The 26,774-nt window shown below is 39.2% G+C and overlaps 1 protein-coding gene and 1 long non-coding RNA gene across 2 annotated transcripts; one reads left to right on the top strand and one right to left on the bottom strand.

Annotated features, from left to right (window-relative positions):
* Window positions 1-678: 678 nt before the first annotated feature.
* Window positions 679-1,771, top strand: LOC135079189 (uncharacterized). Its single transcript, XR_010258754.1, has 2 exons — window positions 679-768; window positions 1,526-1,771. It is a non-coding gene; the product is annotated as an uncharacterized LOC135079189 (long non-coding RNA).
* A 16,727-nt stretch (window positions 1,772-18,498) lies between these two features.
* LOC135079575 (uncharacterized) lies at window positions 18,499-18,828 on the bottom strand. Its single transcript, XM_063974228.1, has one exon. The coding sequence runs from the start codon at window positions 18,826-18,828 to the stop codon at window positions 18,499-18,501; it is 330 nt and encodes a 109-aa protein (XP_063830298.1).
* Window positions 18,829-26,774: the final 7,946 nt, after the last annotated feature.

The following is a 26,774-nucleotide window of genomic DNA, read 5'->3' as shown; positions in this document are numbered from 1 at the left end:
GCCGCGCGAGCTGCCGCTGCCGCCGCTCGACGTCCGCTGGACCAAGGACGGCCAGCCCCTCAACCTGCAGGTAATGTATGGTTACGTTAATAATTTATTTATGCGGGCTCCCGGCGTCTCTACATGTGATGCAATGGGACTCGAGGAAAACTATTACTGTTTTTAACACACTTTTTATTGGGTCATTTATAATTTGAGCTTCCAGTATTACTGTGGTAATACTTTCCACAATCTCCCTACAGTGAGTACCTACTGCGCATAATATGTATTATGAAATTACATGAAACGATCACCTTGGAGTATCCCACCATGATCCTATTCAGAAATCATTAGGCTAGTAGTACTTTGTAACGAGGCAGCAGAACGCTGACTGTCTATTTTTTCGTCACGGGAAATGTTTGCAATTACCTTCAATATTTCCTCACATGTCCTAAGTCTTGTAATATCGTTCTTATTAATACAGCCTTAAGATGTAATAAAATAATGTTGCAAGTGTTAATTTCTCACAATGATAGCGGCTTGGGTCACGTCTTTGCGGTACGTGTAGGTATTTCGATACATTTATTAGTGCGCTGTCTTCATTATCGCTAACGTGTCGTGGTGGCCATTTGCAGAGCAGCCGCGGCGGCGTGTCGCTGGACACGGAGCGCTGGGCGGCGCGCGCGCGGTCGCGGCTGACGCTGGCCGGGCTGCGTGCAGCCGACGCCGGCGCCTACACCTGCGCCGCGGGAGACGTCGCTGACGCCGTCTACCTGCACGTCGATGCTGGTAACTCATATTTATAATCTACTCATTTTACTAAAGCTAGCTTTATCTACAAGCAGAATCGATAAAATCAAGTGGCAGTGGGCGGGGCACATAGCTCGTAGAGCTGATGGCCGCTGGGGCAGGAAAATGAAGTGGCGACCACGACCCGGAAGACGTAGCGTGGGCAGGCCTTCCACTAGGTAGACCCACGATCTGGTGAAGGTCGCGGGAGGTGCCTGGATGCGAGCGGCGCAGGACTAGTCTTTGTGGAAATCCTTGGGGGAAGCCTTTGTCCAGCAGTAAACGTCTTTCGGCTGAAAGGAACGAATCTACTCACTTTAGCCAAAGTGTGAAGGGGTCGGACTGGCCAACTCGAGATCCGAGGAACGCGGGTTCGAATCCCACCACCGCTTGACTATTGTGGTGAGCACACTCGTAACACAAGCATTTAGCTTACCATTAGGGGCTAACGGAACTATTAGTAATTTGTGCAATCCAAATTACTAATAATATTTAAAAAAAATCTACACTCCATGTTAGCTTACGAGTTACGAGGAGTTCACACTCATCTTCTTAACAAACTGATACGAGTCTCAATGAAGTTGATTTACCCTATAATATCACTGAGCTCTACATTATGTTATGCCCCCCCCCTAAACTTCATAGGCCGTAGCCAGCTTTTGAAAGCGAATCTGGCGGTTGGAGAATTTAAGCCCGCTCTTACTTCTTTCTTCTTAGTTTTGTTTATGAAATTGAATTTTGTTTTTTTTTTTCACAGAAAGCCCAATAGAGGCAATGCAGCGCGACCAGTCAGCATCAGATGGCTCTTCAGATCTCCAACGGCATACGTTTTGGGCGGTTACGTTAGGCGTGCTACTTTTGCGGACGTTGCTCAACACTTGACCTTCGCGGAGAGCTTACGTTATTATGTATATTTTGCGTTTTTGTAAATATTGTAAATAGTTAGTTATTTATAATAGAGTCAGCGTGAGTGGAAATAAATACCGAGATAGTGACAAGCTAATGGTGTTTTTATTTGATAAACGGTGTCCGCGCGTGGGCCGGCATCGCGGCACGCGCCCCGAGCCGAGCGGCGAGCCGAGCGCGAGGGCGAGCGGCGCCGCGCGCAGCCGGATATATCGCGCCCGAATAAGAACGCTATTAGCGGCTTCGGCTATTACTGTGATGTGATTGTTTGTTTGGTCAGAGAATTGGAACGCACACGCACGCTCACTCAAACGCATGCTCCAAAATAGACGTTATTAGCTAAGAAACGTCACGTGGAAGTACTCGTAAATAACGAAGATTAGGCAGTATTGTCAATTTATACTAATACCCAAGCCATAGGCGTTTCTTACGCTTCGTATTTATAGTGGCAGTAAGCCGACTTCGATGTGCCTAGTTTTAACTCAAACGAAGGTATTATTTACCATGTGTATTTGTGGACACAAAATATCAAAGGTGAGCTAGATATTGGGCGAGAGTTACGTAAGTATTATTTACTCCGGGCCACGGCCGCGTGTTTGGCAGCGCCGGCTGCGCGGTTGGCAGCCGCGTGCTGCGTGCTGTGGTCGCGGAGACACGCGGATAATGCGCAGGTTCTGATCCGGCCGCGGCTATCTGGGGCACGCTCACCTCCGCAGCTACCTACCTATGTCGCTATAATTCTATCTTCACTACTAATGCTGATGCGAGTTTCCTTTGATTTTGTGCCTCGGTTATTTTAAAATTAATCGTAAAAAAAACAAGTATGCAAATTATTCCGTCAGTTCGGAGCCCACTCTAAATGTTTCTCGGAAGAAGACATTATGTTTCAATGAGTTATTTCTTACGAAACGTGACTGAAAGTCGACATTTGCGGTGTCCCACAAAGTTTTAATTAGCCAGATGGCCGCTCCAATATTGACAAATGACGAAGTTCGGATGAAAATAGTGCTTCATGCTTTTTCTCATTCCATTTATACTGTATAGTTTATTTAATTATTATAAGATTCATATTTTTTATGAACTTATGGCATTTAATTAATGTAGGCTAGAGTGTGATTTTGTTAATATATCTTCCTGAATTTGCTTGCGTGAAGCAGCACTTCAGTACCTTGCCGCGAATTCTAAAGTTTTGCTTGTCAGTCAGATTCAATCGACATGAGGTTATTTACAATCACAGATATGGATTAGAGTAGATACAGCAAGTTGATCGTCAAAGCGTGCCATTCCGATATGTCCAAATGGACATACATGGTCGAGTGATGTTCATGTAATCCGATTACAACAATCGGTTACGATGATTTTACGAGAACAGTAGTACGAACACGGTAAAAAGAAGATATTATTTACGGATTGAGAATTGTAATTAACAGCACAAGTAGCAAATAATTAATTAGAATAAAGTAGCAGTAGAAGAAGTATAAAGTAGCATTGTTTTTAATACATATCCTGCGATGTACTCTTAAGAGATAAAACCATGGTCCCTGTATGTGGTGCACTCATACCGATCCCAAGGAACCGTACTTACTCATAACAATAAGACACACACTGATCCATGTATTCATGCACTTGACAAATTTATGTCTTGAAACGCTGGTAGGGTAAAAAAAAATAACGAGATTTGACGAATTGTAAGAATTACTTTATTTTAAAAAGGTAAATAAAGATGTTTTTGGTTTTGTATTTAACAAATTATCAGTTTTATCCGAATTAATTAATTTTCGAATCGAGTCACACGATATCTTTCGATGACTTTGCGAATGCAGTACGATGATACGATTACTTTTACGTTGCGGCAATCACTAAAATTCGCTAAAATGACACTAATGACGTTTAAAAAGTGGCACGCTCGGCTTCATACAATTTTTGACACATGCTGCATCTATCCATATCTGTGTTTACAATGTTCATAGGACTTTTAAAAAAAGCTGGTTGATAATGAATACAAAACAGTTCATGGGACTTATTAGAAATACAGATAACAATTTGGCAACAACACTTTTCGCCACATTGTAGCAGCTTTCATCTGAAATTCTAAACTTTAATAGTTCAGAACGATTCGAGACTCGCAGCGCCGGAGTTCGCGAGTCCAGTTGTGCTGCCGTTGTCCGCGACCAGTTAGGTACCTGGCAGTTGCTTTCTCAAATGCAAACACACTTTATCGTTTCGAATCAGCTTTGTTTGCGGTATCACCGAACAAAAATGATAATAATAAATGACATGATGTAGCTATTCAAATAAAATTTCATGTTTACACTGATTTTAGACAGGTTAGAATAGCTGAAAGCTATTATAACTTCTAATAAGCCGCGGTAGCAGCTACATAGGTACTCGTATATTTTTAGAAAAAGCGACGTTACTTTCTAAAATAATATTTAATGTCGTAAATATAATACTTTAATCTCCCTCGTGTCCGATACACAACGACGACACTTGTCAGTTTCCCACAACATTTACCCTAAGCGCGCCCATAGACCCGTGGCTTAGCCATATTTTTAAGGGGCATGATCACAAAGTAAGGCCGCCGCCGCTCATCAAATTAAGGCAACGCTGTTATCGCGGGCCCTTCGGAATTAATTCCCTAGAAGTAATCCAGTTTCCCCCGCCCTCCCCGCGCCTGTCCCCGAGTTACAACCACGAGGAAAACTAAGATGTTTCTTCTTTTCATCAGGTTTACAAAAAAATTGTTAAAATTATGATTGAAAAAAGAAGCACATCTCTCGATTAGCTGGTGAAATTAAATGATGAAATTTTAATATTATAACAGCAAATCTCTCCACATTTGATTGGGTCACATCGCTATAACATTACCTTAAAATATTATAAATGAAAATGTTTTTCACTTTGATTATATTATTTATTTCAATTAAGCTTTATATCTTTGACTAGTTGTTCTCAAAGCTTGTTTCAAATAAAAAGTACTAAACTGATGGCTGAAGTTCCAGATTAACTGAAATGATTTTGAAAGCCAATTGTTTGATACCACAAATTAATAACTTGACTGATTGGACTCATACTCAAAGAAAATGTAGGCATGCCTAGAATTTCTTGTACGTGCACATTTAAACACAAAATAATGGAGATGGCTACAACCAACATCAACAGTCGATTTCGTATTAAATTATAATGTTTCTAACGTAACCAGCTGATTTAATCTGATGAATACCGAATGTGCGAGCCTGGTGAGGTACTAAATAGTTATGTAGTAAAAAGCCTTACACACCTACTAGTAGTGGCCAAGGAGAGTGGCGCTACATTATCATTTCCCGTCTCCCCCACACGTTTTAAAGCAGCAGCAATATGTCTACTGCGAGCGTTCATTAATGCCGTTAGTGTAACAGGCGCTGGTAGGAGATTCAGGGCCATTGTTATAATTAGTGGAAGCGGCGCGCGCCTCAACTCCAGCAATTTTTCTAATTTAATTAGTGACAGGGGACCGGGCGCGGGGCGAGGGGCAATGCGTCAACTTAGCGGAACGCAGTCTTGCTAGCCCTCTGAGAGTTCCATAAATAATTGTTTCTTGCCTTTCAGATGGTGTTTATGTAAATTTGTGAAGCGATGAACAATATATATTGGTAAATAAATGTCATAAAATGTGCAAAAAATTGCAAATTTACAGTACAGGTGCGCTGGTGATGTAAACGATGAAAACCAATAGTAAATTAAGTTGATAGGTAGGTACCTCCTATTTCTTATTAAGTAACTCTTTATTTCCTGTAATATTTGAGTAAGTTATCTGCAGATAAAATATTATCTATAAGATAATTTATTAAGATACCTACAAGTGAGTAAGTCACTTTACATATGAGCACAAAATGTTCACTTGTTTCTCACCTACATGTATGTTAATAACATTTTTGGCAAAAATAAAACCCAAATGGCATTCGAGTCAGTTAATTATCGACCGGTTTATACGAGTCGATACTGCAGTTTACTCTAATTGGACCAACATTGACGGTAATGATGTTTACACGAACATCGTCAACATTTAAAATTACTTTTGTTTCAATTATTTTGGCGCTTACTTTATTATTTTTGTTTGTTATATGAAATTGACTGATTTGCGTTAAATAATGCGCACACTTGATTGAATACATATTAACTTTACCAGTGTTTTTTTAATATTTTATTTCAATTTTGTTATTACACTTTCGACATCGAAATTTCGACCTTTAAGGTCTAAAAAACGGAAGTACCCGGTGTAAAATTATCCGGTTGTATTAATTCGGACAACGTAGGTAGGAGTAAGAATAATTACGTATTACATAATTAACTAAAACTTGCGCGAGTAACAGACAAGATCTATTTATTTATTTGTCAGAAAGGTACACCGTACCATTAGCAAAACGCATATTAGGGTTTATGTAAAAAGATTACAGAGGTTATGTTTAAAATGTGTATAATCGCCAATTACAGGTTTATCTAAATAGCATTTGCCCTAATGTTGCATCTCCAACAAATTCATAGTTTCAGGAACAAGTGTCAATCGAGTATTGTTGGACGCATCAAAGCGAGCGCTGCGAACAAACGCGGGAATCAGCGGGCGATGCAGCTGCGGGCTGCACAAATGCACAATGTTCGCGGCGCCAATCACCGCGCTAAATACGCAAATGAAATATCGATTCGCACGCCTCCCGCGCGCCGCTAATATGACACTGATTGTTTTAATGGCGCCTCTCCGCGCGTCCTGAGGGATGCCTGTGCAGCGCCAGTTAGACATGCGACGCAAAGGTTATCGTGCTGCGTGCATACAGACGTTTGAGCAAATTATAATAATTAACGTTACATGTAACACAAAACTTCGATAATATAATGTCAAAATGTTAAGGATCCGTATTAGGTGTTTATTCCACCATTTTCCGCAATTGACACCTCATTTTACACACTGATTGACTAGGCAGTAGAGCCTAAGCAATGAAGAAACTCATTATCCCAAATAAACATTAATATTGCCAATCCATTTATTTACCTACTAGATTTTCGCCAAAAACATAAACGAAAATGTAAAATTGAGGTGTAAACTCCATGCATCGGTTTTCAATTCCGCAAAGCGTATTATGATCTCGGCAAAAAACGCGCGGATGTTTATTGGAATCGAAATGTTCAATTATATTGCATTTGACGACGTTTCCTCCACACCCAACCCCACGCGACGCAGCACTTGTGATGAGATTACAGTAAACACGCGACTGTGTTGAGAAGCGAATGAATGTTGTCCATAAACAAGCGAACGGCGTCTTGTTTCAAACCAAGTGTGTCTGCAGGTGATAATGCACTTAGGCTTAGTCCACACAGCACACTTGCGGGCGCATCGCAGACAAGCTGCACTGCGCCCGAGCTGTTACGAGCAAGCGTGTGGTCACACATGTGAGTAATGGGTTGTCACTACAACGCTTTATCTAGTAGTCATGGTGTGCCTATACAGTACTTGTTATGTAATGATTTGCGTGTAGTAAGCTGAATAGGGGGTGAAATGTATTTATAACTCACTAGCGGCCGCCCGCGACTTCGTACGCGTGGATCCCGTTTTACCTTAGGGGTTGAATTCAGCAAAATTCCATCTTAGTGAACACCTACGTTCTAAAAGGAACCCCCATGATAAAGGATGATGGGCATATTGGGCGTTAAACCAACAGAAACAAAAAGTATATTAAATTAAAGCTTAATACTAGTACTTCATTTCATAGTATGACAACAATCCTGAAATACGCGGGGATACGGAGATAGAGGCTGTTGAATATGCAAAGTTTCCATAGTATTTCACATCACATTAGGGTAATAAAAATAGTATTAGGTCAATTAGATTGCTTTTATCGATCATATTGAGAGTATTGTATCATTTATCTTACTATCGATTCTATCGATTTAGTAAGTATGTATACCGAATAAATCATAATCGTAATCGATTATTCGATTGCAATAATCGATTATATTGCTGAAAATAAGGAATTGAATTAAAAGTCAAATGATAGTAATGATGGTAATCAATAAATCGATTAATCGAATTGTTAATCGATAAATCGTTATTTGGCAATATCGATTAATAATCGATCCGTGATCGATTATGCGACAACACTACAACTTAACTGGTAGAAATCCCATTGAAACATGACTGTGTTCATGTCATTTCTCTAAATGGTACCTAGGTATGGTCCTACGCTTATAATGTAGAACATGGTTTAAAAAATACCATTTGTTGGCCCCACTGCTGGACTGTTGGACATAATAATGATTAAATAACTGTATTTAAAATGTAAGTAGATAAGTTATATTAATTAATAATATTTTTTGTTTGCTCATTAAAGCGCCTATTACTATTACACATTAGGTCAATTTCCGAGCAAACCCGGGAGTTTTTGGTAGTTATTTATATGAAAATATATTTCTGATATTAAGTCCTAACAAATAATAGTAGTTACATTTCTGTTGGTTTTACGCCCAGATTCCATAGAAAAGTGCCCATCATCCAGCACTTTAGTATCTGAGATTTCGTGATGAGTGAGTCAGTCCTTTCGCTTTATTTACGCGATTGGCTCATGTCAAATTTAATCAAAATTATAAGTGTTAAATAACAATCCGCGTCGCGCGGCACTGCGTTTGGCGCTCTCTGCTGCGCTCTCAGCACACGAGCGTGGCACCCCGTCATCAGTGGAGCGCCTCCTCGCACCAGCCGCGTCTGAGAGCGCGCAATTCAATAATTCTCGCGTCGCCTTCGGGGAGGATCAGCCGCCGGCTCCGGGCCACTTGTGTCTATGAGATTTTAAATGCGTTTTATGTCGCGTTTGGAACATTACGGCGCCATTATTGTGCACTTTCCGCTTGGGAAGCGAAATGTAATGTTAATGTTGTTTAATTACGAGTATGAGATATTATTATGATACTTGTTTTTATGAAATTATTTCCTCTCAAATATGATAAACATGTATTTTCTTGAATAATCAATAATATCAGGTAAGTAAATAAGTACCATTTAATGTTATTTTCATAATTTTCAGTTACCTTTCTAAGGTTGGGCAAGTAGGTGATCTACTTGATCCTCGTATTAATCGACGTAACCAAGTACATAGGTGATGATTGAGAGTCCATTACGCGGGTGTCAGAGTAACAATTGCGGCGAGCGCGGCCGAGGCGACGCCCCCGGTCAGGTGCGAACACAATTGCAGGCGCAATAATTGGGAGCAGATAGAGCGCTTGGAGCATCGCCAGTGTCGGCGCTGCCACCTGACGGCACAACTGTAAATAAACTAATTGCTTTAGATTCTTGTATGACGTATTTTGTATGATCAGAATTCAATATAAAAAGGAATTCGGGTCAACGTATAGTGTGAGTGATTAAGAGACTGATTTATGTTCGTGAAAACATCTAACGAGATTTGTGATTATGTGTAAAAAGTGGTGGTAAACGGGACATAATATAAACTAATATTAAATTACTGAAAATGAATTATGACCAAGAATAGTAACTGCTTACATAATAGAATAATAAGGTGACCCTACCTGAAAAAGTAAAAGTGCTTTTTAAAAGCCTATTTGCAAAAAGAAAGAGTTTTGTGAGTTTTTTTTATGAATGCTAAAATCGGCAACTCTAGGATATGTAGGACATCCAAATCTTTTTGTGTTCTATTTTTGTCGCCAAGTATTCAAACAAAAGCTGCAGTATTGCTAAATAACAATAAGCGACCCAAGATGAAGATATGCGCGGACCACACTGACTCGCTGCCAAATTGCATGTCGCAAGAAATAGACCCGATGCGAATATTACTCCGACTGTACACTGTACAGTCTAGTCGGAGGCATAAAGATAGAGATGCGGCGGAATACATTTGACGGTATGAAGTAAAGCTGAGTAGACTCGACATTCAGCGTTTTTATTGAGATACTCGTAGTTGCGGCGAAACATTTGTGAAAGTTATTTATTTATTTATTTATTTATATGGCATACCAACAACATATATATTATACTCTTATGATTAACATTTATGAACATAACATTTCTGATATATATGTCACTTAAGGGTAAGCACAACATTCAGACGGAGATTTAAAACGAATACAAAAGCGACTCGCTAAACCAAAAAAAAAAAACTAATAAGTAGTAACAAGAAAAAAAAAAGCGTGCCCTACATCGCAGAACTTAAGTGCTTATGCAATTTATCTTTAAATTTAGGGTAAAAGTTAGTAAAATATTTATTCTTTTATTACGATACAAGGCATAGAACATTGAAATTCAGTTATTATTAATAATGATTGCCTAGTTTGATAGATAGATTCGTTATTGCATTGATTTTGGTTTTAAAATGTTTGTCGTAGTCCAGGGCAGGTCTAAACGGTGAGCAAATACGCGCGCGATATTGTTTTTCTGTGACAGACAAAATTCCACGCGGGCGAAGCCGCGGGTGAAGCCGCGGGCGGAAAGCTAGTGAAAAATAAAATACAACATGAAATAATCATAGTATTATTTGAGTCTAAACGACAAACAGAACAAATGCGTATTAGTTGCAATTGACGCGGCTACCGGGCGCGGCCGCGGGGCTGGCTTATCCCGAGGAAGTCGTTAGTCGGCACGAGGCGGCTGCTTTATGCGGGCCGGCTGCTGGAGCAGCCGAGCTAGTGTCTGCTAGACTAATGTGCCGCCAACAAAACTACAAAGAAATTAACATTTGAGTACTACTTAAACCTGTAGAAAAAGTACGAGTATGTTTATCGTATGAGTGAACTTATTCAATAAAAGTGACACCTACCTCCCTTTATTCTTAAAAAACCAAACGGCAAAAACGGAACGGCGATAAATATTGTGAACGGTACAAATGAAACTAAGCACCCGATGAATGCGCAAACCGAAACGTCCAAATAACGAGATTAAAACGCAATAACGCGCCTGACGAGGGTGTTGATCTGCCGAGCTCATGAAACATGCACGCGCGCCCGAAGCTTTTAACATGTCCATATAACACCCTCACCTTGTATTATTTGCTAAAAATATAAACCGGGGCTTCTGTATTCATACAGATTTTAAATTTAAAAATGGTAATCTTAAAAGTTTTTCCAAAGTTAAAAGAGCTTATTTTTCTCATTAACATTTCCTGAACACGGAAATGAGGATAGAAAACATACCTTAATTAAGTTTGAAATTCTTTCAGCGCGTTTATGAACTTTCGCTTCGTAGTACATTCCTAAGGCCGTAGCGCTACGAGCTACGAGCGCGCCGTAGCGGCACGTAGCGGGTCGTAGCACAGTGGTCCCGATTTAATAAAACATGGACATTGATGCTAGAGGCACGAAAATTTTTTTGATGGTTACTGCTATGATAACTAATAAGGCAAAAAAATATTACAATCCTACGACGTCTATTTCGTAATAAAAAAAAATATTTACATATTTTTTGTATGGAAGAAATTACGTTTCTGTCAATTTTTCGAAATTCTTTAACGATGTCAAGATGCCGATCACACATGTTATAAAACAAGTGATTCTGAGTATTTCATGCGAAGATACTTGTCACTTATCTCTGCGTACTTTTGAGTTATCGAGGGTTGAAAAATCGATTTTTTTATATTAAATATTTCCACTAAAAATTGCCAGAATTACAATATGGTGTATAAGGGACACTTTTGATGACACATAACAACGACTCGCACTCGCGCGCGCTCGTATGCATCAGCTTTTAATAAAATAAAATAAAAAATTAAGGGAAATACTTAATACAACGTTGTATGTATAGGTCCGCTGGCCGTCAAAAAGTAGCTTATACGAGAGGTTGTCCAATTTACAATATGTCCATTATTGATAACTCACGCAAATATCGTCTCTCTCTGAAGGATAACAAGTTTTTTTTGTTTCCAGAAGCTCTTGATAGGATGGAAGCCCATAAATACTCTCTGAAGCGAGAATGAATCTCAAATTGCGATATTGCCATTTTGACAAATTACATGATGTAACTAGCTAACGTTTATCTTCAGGTAGATACAGTTTTAAGTTAAAAGATTGGCTACTATTTCACACTGTTCTTCGTTTTGGAACAGTTCTTTGATTATAGGTAGTCGCTAATTTCGTTTTGTTAGACTATTTCAGTTTAGCACATAAAGCGTAAACTAATTCCTCCTCAGAATGATCTAAAAGTGTTAGAGAGCGCCTCTTCTTCTGCAGAAGAAGAATTTTGCATAAATCTTCAAAAGGTTTTTTATTTATACCAGAAGTCGATGGTTGCACATCTACTTCCGCAGTCTCATCAACTGGAGCGTCTTCCTCAGTATTAACGTTGTCTATGCGTTGTGTTAACTCGGTAAAAAACATTGTTTAAATCTATATTTTTACAATTCGGACAGACAATTTCAGAGTCTAGCCAATGAGAATTCTGGTGCAAAAATGTCTTTTGGGCTCTGCTGGAAGCAGACCATATCTTCTTTGATATATTTCTTGTAAAATTACGACTTAATGATTTGATAATTACTCAAATCTTCGGAAGACAATTCAATGCCAATACGTTCGTCATTTTAGTCTGAAATGGTCTGGCCGAAATGTAAAAATATAGATTTAAAAAATGTTTTTTTACCGAGTTAACACAACGCATAGACAACGTTAACACCGAGGAAGACGCTCCAGTTGATGAGACTGCGGAAGTAGATGTGCAACCATCGACTTCTGGTAAATAAAAAATAAAAAACCTTTTGAAGATTTGTGCAAAATTCTTCTTCTGCAGAAGAAGAGGCGCTCTCTAACACTTTTAGATCATTCTGAGGAGGAATTAGTTTACGCTTAATGTGCTAAACCGAAAGAGTCTAACAAAACGAAATTAGCTACTACCTATAATCAAAGAACTGTTCCAAAACGAAAAACAGTGGGAAATAGTAGACAATCTTTTAACTTATAACTGTGTCTACCTGAAGATAAACGTTAGCGCTAGTTACATCATGTGATTTGTCAAAATGGCAATATCGCAATTTGAGATTCATTCTCACTTCAGAGAGTATTTATGAGCTTCCATCCTATCAAAAGCTTCTGGAAACAAAAAAAACTTGTTATCCTTCACAGAGAGATGATATTTGTGTGAGTTATCAATGATGGACATATTGTAAATTGGGCAACCTCTCGTATAAGCTACTTTTTGACGGCCAGCGGACCTATACATACAACGTTGTATTAAGTATTTCCCTTAATTTTTTATTTTATTTTATTAAAAGCTGATGCATACGAGCGCGCGCGAGTGCGAGTCGTTGTTATGTATCATCAAAGGTGCCCCTTATACACCATATTGTAATTTTGGCAATTTTTCGTGGAAATATTTAATATAAAAAAATCGATTTTTCAACCCTCGATAACTCAAAAGTACGCAGAGATAAGTGACAAGTATCTTCGCATGAAATACTCAGAATCACTTGTTTTATAACATGTGTGATCGGCATCTTGACATCGTTTAAGAATTTCGAAAAATTGACAGAAACGTAATTTCTTCCATACAAAAAATATGTATATATTTTTTTTTACTACGAAATAGACGTCGTAGGATTGTAATATTTTTTTGCCTTATTAGTTATCATAGCAGTAACCATCAAAAAAAATTTCGTGCTTCTAGCATCAATGTCCATGTTTTATTAAATCGGGACCACCGTGCGTAGCCTCGTAGTGCCGTAGCGCACGCTTGCGGGCGGGAGGCTGCGGCGCGAACTAACCGCATTACATCGTAATGAGTGCGCCTGAAAGTTTATTTTTTCAACATGAAAATAATTCTAACTTCGTAATGAAGCTCGATATTGATTGACTTATTAAATCTTATTTGTGTACCACAGATTGAAATATGCTGTCGATGCTACTACTGTAGTGGTTTAATGGTTTAAAAGGTTTCAAATGCGTGACGAGCGGGCGCGCCGGGCCTCCAGCGCCGCCCTAGCGGCGGAAGCGGAAATACTCGCCGCCTCGAGCCTCTGTTCCCGCGCATTTCGCTCAACTGAATTAACAATAAATAAATATAAGTACTTACTAACATTAAATGTAATTTCAAATTGGCAATGTGAGCGCTTTGGATATAAATCTGTAAGCTCACTTGCATTTTAATTAAATAAATAAATAAATAAATAAATAAATAAACAATCGTCGTCGCTTGAATGCCCCTCGCCCACTTACGCTTATAATAAACTTGTTTACGTTATTTTCTCCCAAGGTATTTTTACAGGCCAGCAATTTGTTCGTTGATAGTAAAAAAGTACAATCAACATGGCAGTTTGAGTTGAGATTGAGACGTAAAAAGAACTCGACAAAATGTAGGTCTATGTTCAGGGCCCTGGGCTGCTGCCTCCTAAATTAAAATGAAACGTTTACGAAGACTCATAACCGTCTCGCCTTTGTTTTGACGAGATGACGAGTTATTCTAAGATTGTATCATTTTGTTTAGTATCTCAACAATAGATACTCGTAGATGATGTACAGACGACCGCACGTCAAGGTAACCACTGCGGGTTCTTGTGCAGTTGTAATAGGGGCGAGTTTGCAACAAAAATGGGTAGACTGTTGTGCTGTAATGTGTACCAACTCGAAAATAACTACATACTTTTGCTTAATTTATTGTAAAGTGATGATATAAGCAAATTGGAAAATATACACGTAGATATTTTGTAACTTTTCTGGGTGACTAGTTTCTAGCTGCGTTATACTTAAGTGCAAAAAGTGTTAATTCCTATAATACTTAGGTATGTCCCTGCGGCGAGCGGCGCTCGCGAGCAGACACGCCGCCAGTGAGCCGCGGCCGCTCACGGTTGCCGGGGGGGGGGGGGGGCGCTGGGGAGCGGGGAGCGTTATAAATCACGCCACTTTATCGTCTTACATTTTTATGATACTTCGCCACAAACAATGCCGCTCCACATTTGTTTCGCGTATCTCCGCTCCGTTATTTTTCGCACAATGCCGCGAAATCAAATGATAATTTTAAATTCCAGTAAGACGGCCGGCGCCCTAAATAAATTGTTTAAGATACAACATGAAGTCGTTCGCGTTGAGTTATGGCTTACGGCGCCTTTGTTTCGGCGCCCACCTCGCGCTGAGTTATTGTGAGCTGAGATTTATCTTGAGCACAGTCCAAAGAAACCAGTTATGCAACTATATTAAGTACATTCGAGAACTTCAAGTTCTCCTTCACAATTCGATTCACTCTTTCTACAAGATTTTCATAAAAATCAATTTGAAGTCTGAGAATAAGACGTAAACTATTTTTCACACCCCTAGTCGCAAAACAACGTTTGCTGGGTCAGCTAGTAAATATAAGTTCATATTATTCAAGTGGATCTGACCGGTTATGAGTTTTAATTGAAGCATATACCTACTCGTACATAGAGTTCAGATTTGTTGAAACGGCTGTTTAAATAATTATATGAGGGTTGAAAATTTAGAAGTTTTAATGCTTTAAAAAGAGCATTTGTGTTAGGGCAGCGTATTAAATAAAAGCTCTACCCTGCAGATGCACTCTCGCCGCAAAACTAAATCCAGTTCTTTCCGCCGGCGCCGCTTCCACCTGCGTGCCCTGCTCATTTCATTACCCGGCACACAGCAACAAAGCAAACTAAACTATAATCACGTGAATATAAAATCGAAATTGCATTTTTGCAACAAAAGCTAGTTACGGCACTTGGGTGTTGGTCCCCTAATTTGTAGAGCGCAGCACGTTATATCGTTACACCGTGCACCGTGTGAGACAACGCAGTTACAGCTCTAATTGCAACATTTGCCTAAATTACGTCGACCGAATTTATATTGAGTTTGATTTGTTTGCGGAAAAGCGGTCCGTTCGAATGAATTTACGTGCATTTGCGATGTTGAGGAGATGTTACATTTTCATGTAATGGAAACATTGAATTATCGGTCCCCGTTTCATTTTTAAGAGGGGGGATGAAATCCAATTTGTTGAAGCTTTACAAATAGGAAGAAGTTGCTGTGCTATAAAAGCAACAACGAAGTACAATTCAAATCGGATATTTATTTACGAGACAGTAACCGTAAAGAGTAACAGGAGGCGTACAAAAATTGAAAATATTTAATTAATCGGCGAGTGCACATTAGTATTAAGTAGCCGGAATGGAGTGGACCCGTAAAGTGTGATTGCAGCGAGGCGGGCGGAGCGCGGCGTGTGACGTCACGCGGCACGCATCTGGACTCGATCGACTCGAAAAACTCAATATAAGTTTAAATCCGCCCAACGCACGTACTCAGGATTTACTTGTTTCCAATTGTTTGGCAAACGTGCGTGAAAAGTTAAACAGATAATGGGAGGTCAAGCCTCCTTGCCTGCCGAGTTTGTGTGCGAGACAAATGGGGCGAGGGGATTCCGAATGAGGTGTAGCAGTCGACTTAATCCAATAAATCAATAGCTCGCGTGTTAAGACATACAGTTTCTTTTTCAATTTCCTCAAACAGTATGACCGTTTATAGATTAAGCTATACGTATGAGAATAGCTGTGAAGTGTTTTTATTATCTGTAATCCAAATGATGTTAGGGACGGGGAGGGTCGCCGTGGCCTGTAATAGAAGCAGATAAGGCAAACAACATGTGACGGGCGGGTGATTGACGTGCGCTGCTTTCCTCGTCTTTGTTTGTTTTTCATAGAAACATAGATACGAACGAGTATGTCTCGTTTTACAGGCTGATAGGCAAAAAAGTAGCAATGAACTGTGTGCATAATTATGGCGTAACCTAGAACAATAAAAAAATACTCAATTAAAAAAAATACTGGTTGGAAATTCCATGGATTTTCTACTAAGTATGAATAAATTGCTTGAATTCGTTTGTATTTATCTTGTTTCGAATATGAATTTGTTGATTCTAAACTGTAAGTATACATTTGCCCACATGTCCAAAAATGTATATATGTACACTCTAACATACATAAAACATTATTAAAATATTTGTAAAAATGTCCCGTTACCCGAATTCATGTCATTCAGAATAATAATCTTATCAATCTTGCTTACCTGGTAGGAAATGTGTCAATAAACCTGATTTAATGAAAGTGGTCGGAGGTGATTGAACCTTTTTTAGTGAATGACATGTGAGTTTTCAATAAAGTAAAAGAAATATCAGAGGCCTCAATTCAAAGCGGGCCAAAGGCCAAGGAAGATCTAATCATATCTGGTAATTATTATAAGAGGATCAGGGAGGGACTCAGCGTGCTGCACTGAGCAAATTGTAAGAGGCGAACTTTGAACAAACTGTGAACAAGGATGAGGCACACACATACACGTGTGTTCGCATTACCGTAGGAGTATGACAGAGGAGCGGGGGGCTCGAGTGCGGGGAGCGCGGGGGTCACGGACGACAGGTGAGCGCAATAAATACCGAACGCAATATAACTTGGACATTGCAGCGCTGGTCGCGACTCCATTATCACGCTGCAGCGCTCTCGCGTGGGAATTAACCAAAAGTTATTTACATAAGATTACTCCTAACTTGGGAAGATTTACATCACTTGTTGGTAGTTCTGGAACGACCAAACACATAGGTTCATATCTTTAAGCTTTCAAATCCGGCTGACACCGTTTTGATTTTATGGTAACACACAGATTTGTTCCAGCTAAGTGTTAAGAAGTGGTTAATTTCTAAAAACTTAATAAATATGTAAAACATCTTAGTATATTTGATCTAAATTATTATTCAGTTGGTAAGGTTGGTATGCGCCAGTTAATAAATCCTATCCTAGTAATTCTACTAAATATTATAAATGCGAAAGTTTGTATGGATGTCTGGATGTTAACATGTTTGTTACTCTTTCACGCAAAAACTGAACTGATTTTGATGAAATTTTACAGTATTATTGTTTATAACTCGGAATAACATATAGGTTATCATTTATGACGATATGTGACAAACTAAATATCATGCGAGTGAAACCGCGGGAAAAAGCTAGTAATGTAATAAACTATGAACTTGCAATTACTATTGACTTAGTACAGTAAAGCAATATTATAAACTCGTATCGTGTGTGGTGTGGCGATGGAGCCGCGCCGGGCCGCGCCGGAGTCAGTTTTTCGCGTAAATCTGAGCGCGAGGACTCGGCACTTGTAGCTCCGACGATAACCAGAGTTGCCAACCTCGCGATATAGCCAACGGAGGCAGTTTTGTTACCAGCGATTACACATCTCGAAGTTCATCGTAAGCTTTTTGAAAAAAATAAATAAAAAAAGCTTACAACTTCTCGTACCTACATCGGAAAAGTAACTTTCTTAACCAGTAAGAAATAAAATGTGCATAAGATAATACTACCAAACTAGGCACAGAACTGCCTGAAAAATATGCACGTAGCTTCGGACTAAAATTTAATATGACATTTGACATCCCTAGTGGGCGCGTGGTCATACTGGTCGCGCACAAGTACTTACTAGAAATCATTCAAAAATGTTATCTAGCATTTTCAAATTGTATACGAAGTTTTAGCGCTGGGTTCAGATCGATTGAGATCTTCGGATCTGCTTCAAAGATGGTTCCGACCGATTTCAGAGTAATAATTGTAGGTGGAATAGGTAAATGTTACCATTTCCAGCATTTTCAGGTTACCATAACACTTAATTTAAATTATTATTCTACGAGTTTATAGGTATTCTGTATACGAGTATGATATTGCTCCTTGGCCTCCATATACCATTATCAAAATATTTTAAACACGAGGGATATTGCCAATAGTATAGTATGTGTCCTACCAGTAAATCTACGGTTGGAACAACTACGAGTACCTGTTGCTATTTATGTATTTTGAATAAATCTTCTTCTTCTTTCCGTGCCTCTTCCCATTATTTGGTGTCGGCCCTCCTCGTTCTCATGCGCCAGATCGCTCGATCCTGGGTTGTCTCTTCGTTCAACTGGGACTGTTTCAAATCCTTTGATATAGTGGACCTCCATGTAGCAAGCGGTCGTCCTCTTCTGCCTCTCTTGCTGTCTGGTAGTGCAAGAGCTTTCTTGACGACATGATCTTCATCTCCTCTCATGACGTGTCCGTACCATCTCATGCGGGATTCTTTGATCTTGTCAGTGATGGGGGCGACCTTGTAGCTTCCTCTGATGTGTTCGTTGCGCACTTTATCGAGTCTGGTTACGCCGGCCGCCCACCTCAGCATCTTCATCTCACACGTATGGAGTTTTTGTTCATGTGATTTATGGATCGCCCAACATTCGGCACCGTACACCATAGCTGGTCTTACAGCTGGTATTTTGAATAAATCGTGTTTTCAAAATTATTACTGAAATTAATGTTCTTCTAATATTCGCTACTTGCCTAATTTCATTTCACATACTTAAGTGAGCGACGAGAAGACTACAAAGTGTCTCTTATTTCTCTTCTATGGGCATGTAGGTAAGTAGAGACACCTGCCTTATAATGTAAATGTTTTTGCAAATAAACCTGTAGGTACAAGTATTTAAATCTTATGAGAAAATATTCGAAGCAAACAAAATACGAACACTATCAAAATCAAAAATGTTACATATTATTTAAAAAAATATGTTCACTTTTCCCCTAAGTTATCTTTACGAGTTTATTTACTACAACTTCAGTGTGGTCATAAAACCAATGGAGTCACTCGGGAGCGCTCGCGAGTCGACTTCCTCGTTGTCTTGCCGTCGTTGGCCCGTGTAAACATTTACCTGATGGAAATCAAAGGGCTTGAAGTGATCATGTCGCGAGGGAGGGGCGGCTGCCGGGAGGGCGTGCTAGTGCCGTGCAGCCGTCGGATATTGCGACAGCGGCTATCCATATTGAAAATCAAATTCAAAATTATTTATTGTGCAACATAAGTATTTACAGATATTATGTTGTGATAGTCTCACTGTTTACACATTTAATAAAAAAAATGAGTTTTATACCAAGAAGTTATTAAGATTATGACTAAGGGCTATTAACATCAAGATTCATGTACACAGAAATATTTTGTGAAATCTTTCACAATTGGGGATGCATCTGAGGCATTCTACAGGGCTGTCCTTAAGAAACCAAGCTTAAAATCGATGGTTTTACATGTGAAAATTATTTCCTTTATTTACTGGCTGCTTGTAATGCTAGACTCTAGGTAAGTATAATTTTAAATGGATTTAGGGTTTAGTGTTTAACTATAATTATCTTGACTATCTGTAATAATCTGTATTATTCGATGGTAATCCTCTCAATTTTATCCCATGTTATAAAAATTGGCGACCGTCAACTAATATTGATAGCGCCGACACGTAGTCACATCACGCGGCGGAGTACAAGTGTCGCTTAATTTCCTGGCGGGTTCCGTCGCCGCGATACTGCACTAGCGCCGTCTATTGTGGAAATTGCGAAGCTTTATCACCTTAAAAAAAGATGGAGTCCTAATTCAATATGCATCTCTGCGCAACTTTACAGAACTAGTTCAACGAAGGAGCCGATGTTTTTTTCCGTTTAGCAGAAAACGAGTTATTTTAAAGGTTACGTTTTCGAATCGCCAAATCGAGTTAGTTATTTGTACGATGAATGAACTAAAAAATAAACTTTGAAGATAGTGTTATGTTATTGTGACGTATAACTTACAGACATCACACATGATCGGGTGATGCTAGTATCTACAATCTACATCACCCTAGGTTAGTACTGTACGAAGTTATAATAATACTTATTCAACTTGGTCCAAACAATATTTGGAGATATAAAACAAATCAAAATATGTATCACTGTTAAAACAATTGAAACGCTGAGTTTAAAAAATTTAAACGATTCTCGCAAACTAGGTTTAGACCAATGCGTACCCAATACCAAAACGTTCTCAGTGTAGGTGGCTATAATACAGCATTGTTGCGGAAAAGCGTTCTCGGTATGGGTCCAGTAATATTCAATAAATTACCAAATGACATAAAAGAGTTAACATTTCAATTATTTAAAAAGAAATTGACATTACTATTGAAAAACAAATGTTATTATACTATAGACGATTTCCTGAATGACAAATTTTGAACTTTAAAATTAATTTAATATCCTGACTGCGGCGCTGGGGGTGAAGTATTTTTTATTTTGTAAATAGTTTTTATAATTAGTAATTTTTAAATTTTAGTTTGTAAGTCATTTTAAGTTAATGTATTATTATAAAACCTCAAATGTATTTTTTTTAATGTGATAGAGCCATAGGTAACTTGCTGAATAAAATTATTTAATACTAGCTTTCCGCCCGCGGCTTCGCCCGCGTGGAATTTTGTCTGTCACAGAAAAACTTTATCGCGCGCGTCCCTGTTTCAAAAACCGGGATAAAAACTATCCTATGTTCTTTCCCGGGACTCAAACTATCTCTATGCCAAATTTCATCAAAATCGGTTGCGAGGTTTAAGCGGGAAAGCGTAACAGACAGACAGACAGACAGAGTTACTTTCGCATTTATAATATTAGTTGGGATCTCATAAAACATTAATCTGACATTTCTACGCCACATGGCAAAATATGATTAACCTTTATTGTAATAGTTAAGACCTTATCACTGTACCATATTTTAAGAAATAAATCATTTGAATTTGAATTTGATACTTTTACTAAATAAAGTAAGAAGTCTTGGAGAAGTTTTTGTTTATGCTTTTCATTTGTGATTTCCCATGCTGAAATTGTCTTTGTGCGAACGCGTCACGTATCCGCGTCACCCGACACCTGAAGCCAGAGAAACGTTCTTATACATTTCGATGATTAATTTAACCAATTTAACATAATATTGTGATGTTTGGATGGCATCGAACTTAATTACAGAGGTAACCTGATGCGCGTGCCGTTATAAAGTCAGACGTATCACGTGTGTTTCGGGCGAATGACAAAAATAAAACAGTGTCGACGTATGTAAATGTTTTGAATTTAATTACATTAACAATAGAACGTTTGTTTTTTGAAGTTATCCAAATTCATTTGACAGTCAGTCAGACATCCGAGTTAATAAACATTTAAAACAAACATACCTACAGTTTTATTTAATTAATTTGTTTTTCTACCTACAGTTAGGTACAACTTTGAAATTTTCAAAAAGTTAAGGAAATATTAGTACTAAAATCCTTTTTATAAATTAACTAGCTTTAGCCCGCGGCTTCACCCGCGTGAAATTTAGTTTGTCACAGATCGTCATAAATTATAGCCTATAAAGTTATTCTGGGTTATAAACATTAATACTGTAAAGTTTCGTCAAAATCCGTTTAGTAGTTTTTGCGTGAAAGAGTAACAAACATCCAGACATCCGACATCATGACATCCAAACTTTCGCATTTATAATATTAGTAGGAGTAGGATATTAGTAGGAAGTAGGATTGAATCAAAAAGTATGTACCTACCTGATGGTGACCTCATAACAACCTATTTGAAACGACCATAACACAGAGCAATACATGGTGCGAGTAATTGGCATAGTATTTCAGCGTGCGGCGGGCGGCGGCGGCGGCAGCGGCGGGCGGCGGCGTCATGCGTCACATTTCCTCTCATTACATCGTCCCTGCACATCGTTGCTCATTCAGAGTGGGTCAGAATAAACTATGATAAACGGTTCTAATATTGTAGTACCAAAAGTTTCAAAAGTATTATACTTAGATACGTACGTACGTGCTAAAGTCATGCACAATGCCCATTGGATTTGTAGCCTAGATCTGACATTCGCCTTCAAAAAGATGTTCAGATCTTCATTTATAGACTTCGTTGTGACGTTGAATGATTCAAACTTAGTTATTGAAGAACTGACTTCACAGCGTTGACTTAAAGCTTTTATTAAATAACAAAATAAAACATATACCTACAACTACATTGATAATCAAAACGTAAAGAAAAAGTTAGTACTTGATCGCCAAGTTTCAGCAAGTACCTGCTCCATAATCTATTTCGAATTCCGCCTACAGAATAAATTGAGTGATTATGTACTCGTAGTATGTGTTTCCAATATACTCGTGCAAAGACAAAAGTGTCATTAGTGAAGGAGTAAACAAAGTATCAGTGTCGCGGCTCCAATTAGCGCGCGTCAATCGATAATTACAGCGCGAACAAAAGCGCCTTCACGCGCGAGTACACGCTCGAGACACGGAGGTAACTGGATACACTGATTCTCAATCTTGAGATGAAATTGAGAAGATAATTTTGAATTTAATGAAGATAAAATAAAGGAAGGAAAGTAGGTAAAACCACAAAATTAAGTCTATCTCCTAAACTAAGCAAAATCGTAGAAAATTATTAGGCGTGTTAAAGGGGTGATGAAAGATCTAAGGAATCTGAATTTTAGTTTTGAACGTCAACTCTTTGGTCATCCTTTGAATCCAAATCCTTTTCCAAAATTTAAATAGTTTGAGAAACAATATTGACGTGTGCCTACCTATTACAATAAGCGTCCCCCTTTCATTCCAACCTGCTTAGGAATCCAGTCGCCTCATCCCGAGTGATCACTATCGAGTAGGTGCTTCTAAGCTCATCTAGTTGTTGACACATTCTTCATCGAGTTGAATAGATTAGAATGTTATTATGTAACATTATCTATGTGCGCGCGGTCTCATTGAAGTTTAAACAACGTTTGTTAAAAATACGTAATACCGACTAAAAACTTTTTAAAACAATTCATTAAGATCTATGTTTTCTATTTTGTGTCTTGCGGAAAATGTTTCGCCGCGAGCGTAACATGGCTGTCTATGGTAAAAAATGCCTTCAGTGTGCCCGCAGAGCCCGCCTTCAGACAGATTTAACATTTAACCATCCCACAACGAATTACCGAAGAATGTTCGTCTCAATTTAGACGAAATTCGGAAGTGTCGCAAGGGTGGGCGCGCGCCACAGGCTGACGTCAACAGCCAGTCTCTTTCTGTGATGATTGAAGAGTGAGCATAATAACAACGAAGGTCTAGCACAGTGGTTTAAACAGTATGATGGTAGACCATATAGTTTAACGGGTTATTCCGTATTCGGCCCATGACAACTCAGCCCATTTCTTCACTCATCCCAAATTAGTATTCCTAGCTCAACCCATTACATAATTTCGTTATTCTACCCAAATGCATACCTTACTCAACCCAAAGTAAATATACCAAAAATAAGTATGGATAGCAAAACAACGTTTACTGTTCTTTCAGAAATTTAATAAAGATAAATACATACCTATCAGCAGACTGCTCACGGCCCCTCGTTGAACTGTACAGAACAATTGACAGAACGTCCGCTGGTGCAATAATATCCAGTGTCGTGCTCGTAGTTTGCTTCCTGCCGGGGTTATTTGTCGGCGGCTGTTGCCACCGCGCTGTGGCGTACAGTCGGCGGCGCATTCCGGCGGCTGATTTACGTCCCGGCACAATTAACGCTTTTATTCCGCCGCGGACGAGTTAATGGCTACACGGGAACAACCGGAACAAGCAGCCAAAGGAAGTAACTAATGTTTGCTGGAACAAAATCTAGATACTTAGGCATTATACTCGTGGCCAATGCTGGTTGCCTCTCTTGATGTTAGTTTCGAGGGACAAACACGACAAAAAAAACAATAAAGGAGAACATGGGTGATTTCTGTAAGTTATTATTTATCTTTATAAGTATTTTGTATAAGGTCAATTAAAAATCATGTAAAAAAAACGTTCTTCGTCTGTCTGGAATTACAATGTTTTAATACGATGTCCAATATCTACCAACAAAGCCTACCGAAACCACGGCCTTCAAATATTTACCACCCTCTATCTCAGACGGAAATAATCTATCGCCGGTATAGTACATGTTGTGGCGAAGGCCTCCTCGGCAAAACAACCGATAAATCTCCTGGACACGTCACTTGAACTCCCCCCCCCCCCCCCCCCCCCCCTCTCTGCCCCCTCCCCGCCCGCGACAATTATTGCAGGAGCGGGCCCACCTGGGGACGCGTCGATTTGCTGAACAAACCGAGTTTAACACTAGCGCGTTAAATTAACCAACTAATTTTAGGGACGGGATGTGGGACAGATGTGATTCCCACTGAGTGCATTTGGGATTTGAGGTCAGATTACTCAATTTTTCGGAAATAAATGGAGGGAATGTGAGTTATCTTCTAGTTAAAATTTAATGTGCCATTTAATTTCTAAAATAGGGCCGCAAAGGTATCTAGAGATGTGTCTGAAGTTCTTATAATATAAATTAGTTCGAATTAGAATAGTTTCCTATAGTAGTTATGGCATATAAATTGCTAAGTGACGAACACGTAATTTCCGTGCTTTTATCCGTGATTAAAATACTTAACAGGCACTCTTGTTCCCATTTGTCCGCTGTATCGTGTTAATAGGCTGGCACTTTCCTTTTACACGCGAGTATAATAAAGAGTTTCAGCGCCGGCAACACTAAGAACCGCCGGATTCCTGCGCGTAAGTGAAACACATAGCTCGGGGCGAATAATTAAAAAAGCCGGCGGCCGGCGGAGCTGCGCACGCGCCCGGGAATGTTAATGCAGCGGAAGAATTCAAGCTCCCGTCTCGACATGGCCACGTGTGGATGGACGAACTGCACTAGCCATTTATGATATTTTATTACAGACTTAAATAGATTTGCAAGATATTACAGTTTTGAAACCATTTTCATTCAGCTACGTACTACATTCCACGCCTTTTTTCATTACAGATAATATGCCAGTTTAACAGTTGGTATTTTTAGTAAATAATATTGTTTCCCAATTAAACAGGGAGTGATATAGGCGTGCTGCAGTTTCACAGCCACTTATCCTCGACCAAGAGAAGCTTCACAGCCGCCCGCCCGCCCTCGCGGGCCACGTGTGTTTGGGATTGATGCACTCTTCTGGCTATGACGTTTTAGGAGTACCGCAATAAGTAGTCTATTATTTCTAGAATGCTACGAGTATTATTCGAATGCTAGTTAGCGATAGTCTGTGTAGGTAGCTGGTGTAGCTTATATCATAGTTACATTAAAATTTTCTAATTTAAAAATTAATTACCGCTGAAAACAATTAAAGCTGAGTTGCACCTACTTACTTAACCGTACTATGACAATAATCGGTGCTTTTTATATGGAGTTTGAGTTATTTGATGTTTGTTAAAGCTAAAGTAGGATGGTGTAACTCAGCCTAAGTAGTAGTCAAGAAAGAATTATCCATCTCAGTAAACGCTACAGATTATGGCTAATAGTCCACGTAGACTCGATATACTCATGCTACGATTACTTTATTGGCTCTGTTGCATTGAAACTTTGGAACAGCACGTCGGCGTGGCGCTGATGGAGGCACTCCGTGTAATGAGGCCTTCAGAGGTAAACAGAGCAACAATGCAGGCGGGGTAAGCTACAAATCTACAATTTCAGAGTTTATTCTGTTTCGTTTAACTCGAATAAAATAAACTCAAGGAACATACGAGTGCACGTATAAGTCAAACGAATTCTTGTGCTGCGCTGCCGGAAATCATATCTTATTTGCGAGAATTTAGGTAGGTTTTGGAGTCTTGTCGGAGCGGAGTGTCGCCGCGTGCAGGCTGTAACGCGGAGTGAACTCGACTCACTTTTATGAGGGCAATTTGTCGGAGCGGCCGCAACTCGTTCCACTCGATTTTTGATATTGAAACTTTATATTTGCAGGCTCCCGGCGACGCCGCGGTTCACACAGCCCGAGACGCGTGCCGCAGCGGGCGATGGCGCCATAAAAGAAGAAGAACAAAGTTCTTAACGTTATTGGAGTCGATTCAGCAAAAACTTGAGATTATGCATTTCTTACTAGTGACATTTTACGGATATTCTATCTATGGAACTGCAATGACCATAACGTAAGATACGGTTATTTCCATCACCATTCCAATACAAACTTTTCTTTGCAACATGAAATACCAAAAGAAGTTAGGCACTATTACGAAATCTAAATATTTATTATTAGGTATTATCGTCTTCCGCCCGTGGTCGCCACTCGAGAACTTTTCTCGTTCATTTCATATGGAAAACTACACAAAAACACGATTTATTCAAAAGGAAGTAAGAAAAAGAAAACTAAACAATCAAAAAAGTACTTAGCAAGCAATGACGCTCAGTTATATGCTTATCTTTCTCCTTAGGAATTGGGTGGGCGCCATAATCTGTGGGCTCACTCTTGACTTCCAAAGCACGCAAGATCTT

Source organism: Ostrinia nubilalis, chromosome 16 (genome assembly GCF_963855985.1).
Source record: "Ostrinia nubilalis chromosome 16, ilOstNubi1.1, whole genome shotgun sequence".
Taxonomy (NCBI): Eukaryota; Metazoa; Arthropoda; class Insecta; order Lepidoptera; family Crambidae; genus Ostrinia; species Ostrinia nubilalis.
Note: the sequence above shows the minus strand (reverse complement) of the source record. Positions and strands in the feature narration are given on the sequence as shown.

Coding starts and splice junctions, on each gene's coding strand:
- LOC135079575 (XM_063974228.1), bottom strand. CDS start 18,828: ATGAAGATGCTGAGGTGGGCGGCCGGCGTAACCAGACTCGATAAAGTG.